A 12,095-nucleotide genomic window follows, 5' to 3' on the forward strand; every position below is an offset into this window, starting at 1 on the left:
GATAAGAACATAGATGAGCAAATGAAAAACAAATAAACGCTGTGACGTATTGATTAAAAGAGATTGAAAGAAAAAACAAATTTCAAATCATCGGTCTTACAACAGATTCCCGACATATCGACATATCCGAACTACACGTCAAAGCCGGAAGATGGCGCGCCTGTTTAAATTCCGTTGCTTGCAGAGGTTTCTCCCTGCAATCTCAATTTTCGACATTCGAGACTCTCGATTGCTCGAACTCCAGGGTCGACAGCAGAGAGCATCGCAATCGTTCAATGTCCATTTGGATGACCTAAGCGTGCAGATCGTCAGATCATTTTCCGGTTAACGTTGAATCCGTGCAGTTGTCACACGCAGGTAATTTCAATTGTTACTAGACTTTTTAAAACCAGAACTGACGGTGCTACAATTCTATAAATAATCTAAAAACCGTCTCGTGATTGTCTATCAATTGTTCTTAATCCTATAGTTTTCTCTGATAACATGGATTTGTATTCCGAATTTGTCGTTTCTGCTAACCCTAAATACGCGGTGTATCTGGTTCGAGCCAGAACACTGGATCACTGTGAATTTTTAATTGACATAAAGCGCGGGATTATACTTTGTTCCAATCTGTTTCCAATCTTCATAGCCTCAGCCGTAGTCACGTGCGTTATATAACGATTGCTGGCTGTGAGCCAGTGTCCTACTCCCCCAAATACGCATGCCTAATACCGTTGGCCGGGCGATGTGCGAAGTAGAGTGAGAAACACTGGGCGGTGATCGTGAGTTTAACGTCACACGTTGCGTTAGAGTGCCAGCGTAAAAAAGGCGTAGGTTTCGCGGACAGAGGCGAGTAAAGGTGACATACAATTTATTCTTGTAACGAGTAGTGCGCAATGCGTTGCATACAGCTCTGCGATGTTGAAATTCTGATCCTCTTCATCTTTCCTACGGGTTATATTGTAAACGGGTGTAAGAGCCAACTCCGCGCATTCGGCTGACGTAATCGAGCGCAACGTATTATGTCTGTTTGATTTTATCTAGTTTTAAAGAATTTAAAACAAGTTCGTCTGTCGAACATTGTTCAAGGCTGATTCGATAATCTCCAACAATACGCGGAATCATTTCGTAACATCTAGATATTATGCAAATACCCTAGTTTCGCTCTTGATCCCCGCATATATGTTTGCACCTTGAATTCGAGATCAATATCACATGACCTATTTGAGATGATCTTTTCCACTTTTATCACAATCACTGTCATGATCAAGCATGGATAAATCTGCTCAATGATTGATTTATAATGCTGGTTTCAAAACTTGCACTTCCAATGCTGTAATTGTTTCACTACGCGAAGCGATTTTTTCGTATTACAGTCACTGAAATAAAAATTTATAAGCTTCAGCTATAACTTGCATTTTTTTTTTTGCAGATCTCATTTTAAAGATGGGAGTACCAGCTGGTGATGCGGAAAAGGGCAAGAAGGTCAGTACTGTTGAATTAACAACCTAATTGTAAAATATCGATGACTGTTCCATCATTCTAAACTGCTTTCAGATTTTCAAGCAAAAGTGCATGCAGTGCCATACCGTAGAAGCTGGCGGTAAACACAAAGTAGGACCCAATTTACATGGATTGATCGGTAGAAAAACTGGTCAAGCCGCAGGCTTCAGTTACACAGATGCGAACAAAGCTAAAGGTAACTAAAACTATAATAAACGCGTGAATGGTTGTCTTAGAATTTAATTTTTATTTTAGTACAAATCATTTCCGTCTTGGCAAGGTGCATAACTAAAATGTACCGTGAAATTTACAAATTGTAAAGCGAGTTGCATTGACTTTTGTGTACTAGATTGTGCTAGCTAATTTTATTTGATGTTTTAATGTGAGATGACTGGTTAATCATAAATTTTTTATCACTTGATAGGAATCACCTGGAATTCGGATACCTTATTCGAGTATCTTCTCAATCCCAAGAAGTATATCCCAGGAACAAAAATGGTGTTTGCTGGTTTGAAGAAAGAAGATGAGCGTGCAGACCTTATCGCTTACCTCCACCAAGCCACTAAGTAATTAGAAAATTTGAAGAAATGGCAGAGATCATGTGACAGATAGCGAAGACAACTCTAGTACAAGTATCACCTCTGACTTCGTGTTCCACATTTTCATAAAATTCGTTACAAAATAGTGATTCCTAATATACGATAGCTGAATTATTATTGTCATCTAACGATCGATTAAATATAGTGATATCATTGTAATTATGTAAATGTTAAATGACAATGCAGCTGTCTGAAAGTAACTGCTGTATTTGTTCAAGGTATTCGACTATGTAATAGTGTTCAACTCTGGTAGTTGATCAGGATTTGAATCCTATTTATTGTAATTGTATCAATTGAATTGTGCATTGACCACGTAGGTATTATTTTTCTGCTCATCATCAGACAGCATAGGCTTGATGCTGAAGTTCATTGGCTATTCATTAAACCGTAATTATTTTATCTGGTAATTTTTTTATTCAATTTCTCCTCCAACATAATTTATACTAATCACAGTGGCAAAGTTTATACCACAGTTGGTTTCGTATGTGGTCATTATAGATAAAAGAATGTGTGATTTAGAAATCGATCTAAACTACGAACCTTGATTTGCAGAACGCTTATCTCCAAGGTCAAATCGTATGTTTATCACTGTTGTAAGCAACTCTATGGGAAATTGAAATTTCAGGTCAAAAATATATCGACCTATTAGCTAATTACAAGTTGAAGCAACGGTTTATTGCGTCATAAGATTAGTTAAATAACTACAGCGAAAATGATGCGGAGATAAGACGTTAGAGAGCACGGAAAATTTCCTATCTTTCGTAGTTGACCTCGACTGGACCCTGAAAATATACGGTTGCGTGATGCCTGAATCCCAATGCTAGACAGATGCTGCACGTGCGTTTCATGATTATTGCGCAGTCTTGCATCACATTGCGTTTTCAGGTGCAATCTTCCTCGTGGTTATTCGTTGAAATGTAATTCGACCATCGTTCGACTGAAGCAGTAACGCATCAGTGTGACAATCGAAATTGCAATCGATGCTCGAATCACGAGACCTGCTCGTTATTTCTGTATGCGTTCTTAAGTCTCGCTACCGGTGCGTGAAGTCGCTGATAACCTCCAAGTTTCAATCGTTGTCGTTATCTTTGTCATCGAATACTCTGTCCAATACATATTTCGGAAATGGGAACTACCGCGGCTAAAGAAGCGAGCCCTCAAGAGGTGGAAAGCAAACCGGAGCCCGAAAAGAAATTGAAACCATGTTGCGCGTGTCCCGAAACGAAAAGACCGAGAGACGCTTGGTGAGTAATTACTGTGTATGAAATTTAAAACTTGTAGGTTATGTTAAAATTCTATTCCGTGCAATTAGTGCAGATGAAAAAATATAAATTTGACTCACTGGACGTCCTTACTTTTATATTTTTGCAGTATAATCGAAAAGGGTGAAGAAAACTGTGGAGATTTGATACAAGCGCATAAAGAGTGTATGAGGAAATTGGGTTTCAACATATAAACCGCATTGCCACAGTCTGGCATGAATATTGCTTGGAAGGCTTATGTCTCTGGGGAATCCATGCAAGAATTAAGTATTTATTAGCATTGTATTCTAAGAACAAAGGAATCTATTCCACACAGTCATTGTATATTAAACTCATGTAAATAAATTTAGTGTTAATTAATAGTTGGATTTTTCTTCTTCAGTGTGGACAGAATCCTTGGGCTTACTTGGATTGAGTTCATACTAAAGTTACGATAATATTGATATCCGAAGTGTCCTAGGGCAACTGCACCGCTAACTCTTTGTATCAATGAGTTTGATGACTTCTCGCCACGAAGTGCCCAATTCATAATTATCAAAGTATGAGGCAGAAATATTCAATGACGGTTTTTTAAATATTCCTTTCCATTTCAGGGAAATAAGTGTGAGGTTATAATAAGAATAGCATAACTCATCTATGTTGGGAATTCTAACAAAGCATATATTTTGACCTGACGTATGGATAACATTTAAATTTCATTGCATATAACAATATCAGTATATTCTTAGACTGCTATCCCAAAAAACTGAATATTTATGTATATTCGTTGATGTAAGTGTAATATAATATAATTTTGACAATCTTTGTAATAATAAGGTCGAGTAACCAGATTCGAAACAATTTATCTAATGTCATTTATAGTTTAATAACGTGAAAGAATTATAGCAATACAGTCTTGTGCACCATAAGAGTTGACTGTATAGTATTTTATACCGTGCTGCTGTTGGTGTCTCAGAATTATAAAAACAAGAAATGCCAATTAGGAAATGAAAATTCCAATAATTGGAAATGAATAATTCTTAAACCATAGGTATATAAAAATTGAAATTTTTTACAAACTTGCTTACTCTTGCACATCTATCTTACACTCACAGTTAATTGCAGACATTCTTACTAATCATCAATTCTCAAAGCATCAATATCGAAAGTTTCACACTAACATTGAGTAAAGACGTAACACCTATCAATAATTATCCCTATTACATACAATCTGAACCGAAATTAGGAGTAATTTATAATCGCGAGACACCTCCAAACATTTTCAAATACTTAAGTTATAATAAATAAACCTTAAGAGAATTAATTTCACGTACATACTGATAGAGAGTCTAATAAGTCGTATAACGATTAAGTATTGGACTGAAATTTTCACAGCATTGTGGTGGACTTACGATCTAGGGAGTAGGTTTGCCTTATATTGATTAACGTAATTAAATATATTACTTATAATTTGTATGAAAGTAGTTGTACTTTATATGTGTGGAACGAGTGAGTGCAGTTTATGGGACGAGTGTTGATTGCTGGTGCGACGTTTGGTAAAGCCCCTTTTTTTAACGCTTCGACTTAAATCTTATAACAGAGTTTGATGCCCTAAAAAATCAGCAAAAAATAAAAAATTAAAACGATAAGCAAAAAGGAGGTTAAAAAAATTCGTGTAAAACGTTAGGCCTACATTAACTGAGTTTGAATAGATAATTTGAATTCATTTGTGCCGTAAGGTATAACATGATGATGATATAGTGGTAAAAAATTTTCAATTAAAAATGCAGTTCAATGATCAAGAAAACGTGAAAACTTTGATCCTAAATATCAAGGCAAAAGTAATTAAAATGCAGTAACATATACCTATGTATACATTTGCATACATACAATGGTCCCTAATCAACTAAATAACATGGATTATAAGGAGTTTGGAGTGTAGTCAAAAATGCTTTGGTTAGTAAGTGATTAGCAATAATTAGATAATAGCATCACAGCTACATAAGGGGTTCTTTTCCAATCCCGGCCATCACATCCAGTATACACACAAAACAATGATTAGTTGGCGATCAATAAAAGAATTGACATAATTAGCATTGTTTGTAGATATTGAGCATTGACGGCAGATAAATGGACACTTATTATTGGCTCACACCTATTAACCTTTCAGTCCTCGAACCGTCCTAAACTTTACCGTTGTGACTAAAGTCAGGTATGCACTTAACATGCTCAACTGGAAGAGTTTGGAATCTCATTGAGTGCTAAACGGTAATAATCGAGCAAAAATTTACTTCTTTTTTTTTGAGCATGTTTACTCTGGGCCGGGCATTTCGGAATAGTCATAAAATTTTAAAGTGTCTCTGCATGATACGAATACAACTTAATTACAAAATTAATTTCCCGACTATGTATATACATATACAATATATATACCTATATGTTTTTGTATGGTTTTGACTTGATCACAGGTACATTCTCGAGAATATATTTATCATTAAGAGTTTATCCTTAGATGAATCGGCCAAAAAAATTGTAATGTCATAACGAAAATGTCTAGACGAAACCACAGTAGTGTATGTAGAAGACACTTTAAAACTCGCGTCTGACGAATAATTTTATATAATATCTCTTTTATGTATAGACTAGTGTAAATTCGTTCGAATTATTTTACTATCTACACTCGATATAATTTGAAGAACGTTAAACTCAGATATAATCTGGTCCTATCCACTGATAGCTAGGGTTGTAAGAATATTCATTCATTAATCAACTATAATAAGAACGTTGTGTTAGATTTCTACTAGTAGACTATTGTCCCATGGTCACGAAGTCTTGTTAGCAGTGACACAGATTAATTGAAAGGTATTATGATTGACACTCGTCATGGCAGCGAGGAAATACCATAGGACACTTATCGAAGGACGTAGGTTATTGTTATTATTACTACTATTGTAATTATTGTTATTATTCACTGAATCTCACCTATCCTGTGGGATGCGCATCGATCGTAGCACCTTGCTTTGCTGAAATAATTAAAACAATTAGTTCCCTCGACTTCTAAGTAACGAATGAAATAAGCTAAAGAAAACATTAAACTATAACACTAACTTGATACTGAGCTTCCGAATCCATCATACCAGTAACAGCTACTACTTGGTACTGTCTAGCCTTCATCGCTGCAGCAGATTTGCGTACGAGGCGCATCGCACCAGGCGCACTACTGGTGCTGCTGAACTGTGACATTTGGGAGGGGCTATGGCTTGGATCTAATACTAACATCGTGATTGAGCCATCTCTTAATTGTTCTACGCCCATTATTGTTCGGCTGTGACCTGGCATATAGAAACTCAATTGACATATCTGTGTATATTTGTAGTTGAAAATAGGTATTCTATCAAATGACTATTCCTTGCTACCTTGGTGTTGCAAATACAGTGGTGGCTTGAACTCTTCTGTTTTGTGGAAGTATTGTAGGACCCAATTGAACATTTCTGGATGCCCACCGTCAGAACTTGTTGGTATATGAAAATCAATCAGCTGGCATCTATGTATAATAGAGAACATTTATGTGCTTGAGTGTTAACTTCATCGAAACTTATTTGAAAAATGGAATGCAAGTCACACCTTATCCTCAAACTGGACAGAAGTGTTACAACTTCCGTAGCACCGATCCATTTTCTTGTATTGACTAGTTTACTACCGAGTTGTTCAGCACCTTGGATATCAAAACCTTGTGCCCAGGCCCATTCAACTATTGTTTGAAGTCGGGAAATAGATGGCATGGCACTGCGAGATGGGCAGTCGGTAGTACTGCTGCTTCCTACTCCAGAGCCCCACGCCTTGTAGACTAAATCATTGAAACCCGTATGTTGCAGCAAACTGGAAATTAACATCTGCATGTTCCTGTATCCACACCCCCAACCCTTATCACCGTAAGTTGACCCATAATGGTCGACAGTGGAGCACATTAAAGTGGTTACTACGTTACTGCATGCCTGACTGACTGCTCTCACTTTTGGAACCAGTCCTGCAAGCATCAAGATAAATTTTTTTACGATCCCTTTCCTTTTTTTAATCAATCTACATTGCAGGTAACTTACCACGAGTGCAGGAGCTACCGTCATCGATCCCACTGCTCTCGGCAACTCGGAGTTCGATTTGTCTTTCATAATAATCGGCGACTGACATTTCACCGGCATAGACAGCCCGTTGCATGTTAGTTACACTCTGCTCCCGAAAGTTACCCTGATTATCCATACCATACTGTGCTCGCAACATCTCAAACTCACGCTGCTCTCTTAACCTTCTCACTTCCTTCTCCCTTCTCTCCATATCCTTAGCCAATAACCGATCGCTAGATATATCCGGGGTCACCGGCGAGGGTGCACTTTTTTTATTGAAATGCTCCTCTATGTGAGCAGTCAGCTCATCGCTGTTCGTAAACGAAGTGCTTAAGCAAACGGGACAGGTTGGTGTGTAGCTTCCATTTTGTTCACACATCGCTGTGCCATTCGCTGGGCTAAATGAGAAAAGAAAATAGTCGATATTGTGAGCAAGATGCATTTTCTAACCATTTGAGAACTCATTGGATTGTTACGCATCTATATTCTATCCAATAAAACTACGAATAAATTTCTCACCTAAGTATATCTTTGTGTTCAATGTTGACATGTAGTTCGAGGTCAGATGCATGGGGAAAAGATCTGACGCAGAGAGGGCAGTTGAAAACACTGTCTCTAGATGGGGGTGATTCTGGTGGATAGGATGGTGACGTTAAATCAAAGTGTTGACGATTGATGTGCTCCTCAAGCCTTAGTGGGCTATCGGAGGTGTAGGGACACATTGGACACTCCTGTACGGGTGGCCTAGGTGAAGCATGTGAACGAAGCTGAAGGTTCAGGCCAGAACGAAGAGGAGAACCGTGACCGGCGGCACCCTCGGGTACTGAAACGCGAGAACGTTTCAAGATGCGTCTGCACCGTGATTGAAGAAGGCAAAAGTAAGCAGACCTACCGTTAACAATGCTACTGTTATTGTTGTTGTTTATATTATTATTTAGATTTGAACTGCTGGATTTCCGCTCTTCCTGCAATTGCTTGGAGGGTGGCGGAGAACCCCAGCCGTTTTGGAGGTGCGGCGCGTACGGAGATGCTGGCGGGGAAGGCCCTCGGCATTCGTCATAACGATCACTGTCCGTTGTAGGATCGTCGTCGATGAAGGCCATCATATCGTTCTCCGGGGTGCTGGAAACATTTGATCAATTAATACCGGTTCGCGTATCATAAATCGCGATCACTCGATTTAACGCCCAACTTCAGTCTCGCAGCAAATAGCTCGCTACGCGTTTGACTCGGTAATAAATTGACGTATGAAAATTGCACAGTGGTTGAGAATTTTTACCGTTTTCTTTTGGTCAAACGACCGTTACACGTGTTCAACATCACGAAGTGTGGTTAGAATTGCGCCTTTTACTTGATCAACGAAATTTTAGACAAGCGATTCCAACGAGGTTACTCGTCATGACACAACTACATGCCGCAACTGCCACATATATTTAGTTCCCAACTCTAGGCCTAATTCGAAATATCGAACAGCTGATCTTTTGCAGATCAAGGTTGGCAAGGTTGTAACACGATTGGATAGCAGATTAAGCCTGCTTGATGAGAAGAATTTACCCATCCTTTTACTTGGCGCTAACGTATTTAAACGATTTATTACGGCCGACAAACGTTTTATGCGATTAGCTTTAATAAGATCGGGGATACGTGCTCCAAAACATATCGACTTACAAAATGTTAGATCATCTGACAGTGATTTATATCAGTTGCTGATCCGTTGTGCTACGTATGGTAACAAGCATTAAAAATTATTTGAATGTTAATTCAAATGGCGAATTATATTTATTTGTGGCGGTAGACTGCATTTTTATTCTGTCTGAATCTAAACCTTTGATTAAACGTTATAAGTATCGAATTCGGAGATTTATTTTACAGTATGAAAATTGTAAAAAAATACCTTGGAGTTAAGTAGTCTAGGTGAGCGCTGTTCACGTGGACGAGCATTTCGGCAGGTGAAACCTCACCGAGGTCACAAAAAGGACAGCTAGCTGCTCCTTGAAGATGATAGACTACCATGTGCGATCTCATTTCCTCGTCGTTGAAGCCTTCCAGACCGCAAATTTCGCACGTGTAGCTCATTTCCAACGGTTTACTCGATGCCATGTCGATATTTTAAATATTATTCGCTCTATAAATCTGTTTGATATGAATTTGACGTTATTGTTTTTTGACATTTATGTTAAGCAAAACACCAAGTATGTGAACAATTTATTGATTCACTGTTGTATTCTTGAGAAGAAGTAACGATCTTAAGTGTTCAGTGTATGAAAGAATGTGAAAAATGAATATCGTTAAATCAGTATAATAATTACACCTTTTGATTGAAATATATTACAAACCGGGTGAAAGTAGATAAATTATGGTGTTCCGCAGGAGAAAATTTGATTCTTTGAGATTTATTGAACAAATGAAAATAATAGAAGCCGATTCACGAGCGGTGTATTAGTCGGTAAATGTTTAATCTTAAACTTCCGTTGAAAATCGCTAGAAACACAGTCCGCGGGCATTCTAAACCGAAAATTTTTCAACGCGAGGAAGAGCGATTAACGCGCTATTCCCAGTAATACCTTGGAAGTAAGCATACAACGACGTGTAACTCGCGGGATATTTTCGGTTTGAAATAACCGCCCATGGACTGCAGGCGTTGCTACCGCACATCGTACACAACACCGATTATTCCCACTTGGACGACGGGTCACGAATCAATTGAATCTCGGCCGAAAGGCGACGAGTAACGAAGGTAATTATCACTCGGAATAATCCAAATCCACGAAGACGACACTGGGCAAATAATTAATCCCGGCAACGGTTATGCGCGAAAATATGTGAACCGCACCGTGTACCTCGACTACAATTGACCGTATCTAGGGCAGAGTGTGGGTTGAGAACAGGAAGTGGAGCAGGGTCTATTTGTCTAGGATGACCCATTTCGGGCGTGGGAACCGCAAGGTGTTAATTAAAGATCACTTACTTGCACGGATTGGCACTGGACGCGACGGAACTGTCTACGAGAAAAGCGATATTATGCAACACGGGTCGGGTTCCGTGTAGGCTTGGTTGCCTAACACGGTGCCCTGACTTCCTCCATATGCGAAATTTTCTACCCCCAACGCGCACGGCGCTACGTTTTAGCCACTGTTCCCGTTTCCCCCAGCCTCGGAACGGTCGCGCTTCTTAGAAGGCTGGCGTTTCACTCGCTCCGCGGAACAAGGATGTTGTTCTCGCGACAGGGTTCATGGCTTACGGGAGGATAAAGAAACTGAAGAAAGCCCCTTGGCGACGACGCGATGGCACCCCGCGTCACGCGTACGATTCTTTGACAGTTTCCAAGGCATAGGCCTTGGAAGGGGTGCAGTCGTCGTTACTCGCAGGTGTAGTTACAACTGGCATAATGCACGCTTGGCACGAAAATGCGGTATATGCATGGCTGTATTATACATGGCTGTTTATGCGGAAGAGCGTATCAGCCATGGAGCGGATCGAACGTGACCTCGAGATACTGGAACACAGGGGGTCCAAGCCGTGGTGCGCAAACGCGGAAACATCGCGCCTGGCTCTCAACCCCTTGACTACATTTTCAGGTCACGACTACCACCCTCTTCCGGCTTTTACCCCGTCGGTAAACCGACGACACTCTCCGATATTGTTTACTCTTGAGGTTTATGAATTTCGATCGATTTCACCAGGCTCTAACAAATCGCTACGTTATTCACTGGATGTAACCCTGAACTCCGTTTACAAACAAATCACACCGGTGAGATCAACGTCCCTTGCTGTATTACGTCGCATTAGTTTCTACCGTGATTTGAATCAACGAAAGATAGTCACGACAGCTGTTCACGCGAATAGTAGAGGGTTTCGTATCGATCATCCGGACTGAATTGTAACCATCCGCGGAGCAAAACTTCTCCTATCTATAAGTCAGAACATTTTTTGCACGTCTTTGCGAAGCCACGAGCCATGCGGCCAAAGTCTAGACCGGACGATTCGACGACCCTTTATATGACTAGGGTAAGCAACAAGGGTGGAAAAACTTTGTCAGCGCACAGAATTGCGGAATTTTTACAGCAAATTAATATTACTCCCGTGATGCAGGGTGGTTTTGTACGCGAATGTTTTTATCACTTCACGTGGTTTTCGGTGCACTCTTGACAAGTGCAGTTTCGAACGCAGAAAAATGAAGGAAATGTGTTTGCGTGTTGAAAGCCAAGTTGAAGCATCTGTTAAACGTTCTCCCGAGACTCTTTTCCGCGAAAAGGCTTGAAAAATAAAATATACATTTTTCAAGTCACGTAGAATTTGTGGCTACTTGAACTTGTAACGATCGACTGCCAACCTCGTGTTTTCGCAGAATATTTTCCATCCCGTAGGAATTCAATTCCAAACGACGTCTTGCACGTACAAAACTGTCGAGTGCCGCGTATGATTCTCAAGGGACACCGTAAGTCCGTCGGCTCCGCAGCGTTTATAGGTCGTAAACATCGAACCCGAGTCATGTGTCCCGAAAGTATAAATATGCGGTGGCTGTTACTTGCATGTTAAAACGAAGAAGATTGTTCTTCCAACTTTTTTCCAAGCGAAGAATGCACGAAACGTGCATCATCCCTGAGGCACGGCTTCGTCAAATCGCATCTCTGGTACTTCGATCACCG

General features: G+C 39.8%; 2 protein-coding genes across 8 annotated transcripts; one reads left to right on the forward strand and one right to left on the reverse strand.

Annotated features, from left to right (window-relative positions):
• Positions 1-210: 210 nt before the first annotated feature.
• On the forward strand, positions 211-2,483 carry LOC124188000 (cytochrome c-2). Of its 3 annotated transcripts, none has more exons than XM_046580247.1 (4): positions 211-357; positions 1,415-1,467; positions 1,540-1,681; positions 1,910-2,483. In XM_046580247.1, exons 2-4 carry the CDS (start codon positions 1,429-1,431, stop codon positions 2,053-2,055), a joined length of 327 nt encoding a protein of 108 aa, XP_046436203.1. In that variant the 5' UTR covers positions 211-357; positions 1,415-1,428; the 3' UTR covers positions 2,056-2,483. The 3 variants fall into 3 exon arrangements, with proteins under 3 accessions (XP_046436203.1, XP_046436204.1, XP_046436205.1); XM_046580248.1 differs by lacking the exon at positions 211-357 and adding an exon at positions 700-841; XM_046580249.1 differs by lacking the exon at positions 211-357 and adding an exon at positions 931-1,006.
• A 1,445-nt stretch (positions 2,484-3,928) lies between these two features.
• Positions 3,929-10,934, reverse strand: LOC124187999 (zinc finger-containing ubiquitin peptidase 1-like). Of its 5 annotated transcripts, XM_046580242.1 has the most exons (10): positions 10,415-10,934; positions 9,341-9,579; positions 8,339-8,568; positions 7,966-8,269; positions 7,426-7,844; positions 6,950-7,352; positions 6,742-6,869; positions 6,434-6,657; positions 6,308-6,348; positions 3,929-4,936 (listed from the first exon to the last, which is right to left on the reverse strand). In XM_046580242.1, exons 2-10 carry the CDS (start codon positions 9,544-9,546, stop codon positions 4,897-4,899), a joined length of 1,995 nt encoding a protein of 664 aa, XP_046436198.1. In that variant the 5' UTR covers positions 9,547-9,579; positions 10,415-10,934; the 3' UTR covers positions 3,929-4,896. The 5 variants fall into 5 exon arrangements, with proteins under 5 accessions (XP_046436198.1, XP_046436200.1, XP_046436199.1 ...); XM_046580244.1 differs by having other exon boundaries at positions 3,929-6,348; XM_046580243.1 differs by lacking the exon at positions 10,415-10,934 and having other exon boundaries at positions 9,341-9,710.
• Between the last annotated feature and the right edge of the window lie 1,161 nt (positions 10,935-12,095).

The sequence above is a fragment of the Neodiprion fabricii genome, chromosome 1 (genome assembly GCF_021155785.1).
Source record: "Neodiprion fabricii isolate iyNeoFabr1 chromosome 1, iyNeoFabr1.1, whole genome shotgun sequence".
In the NCBI taxonomy this organism is placed as follows: Eukaryota; Metazoa; Arthropoda; class Insecta; order Hymenoptera; family Diprionidae; genus Neodiprion; species Neodiprion fabricii.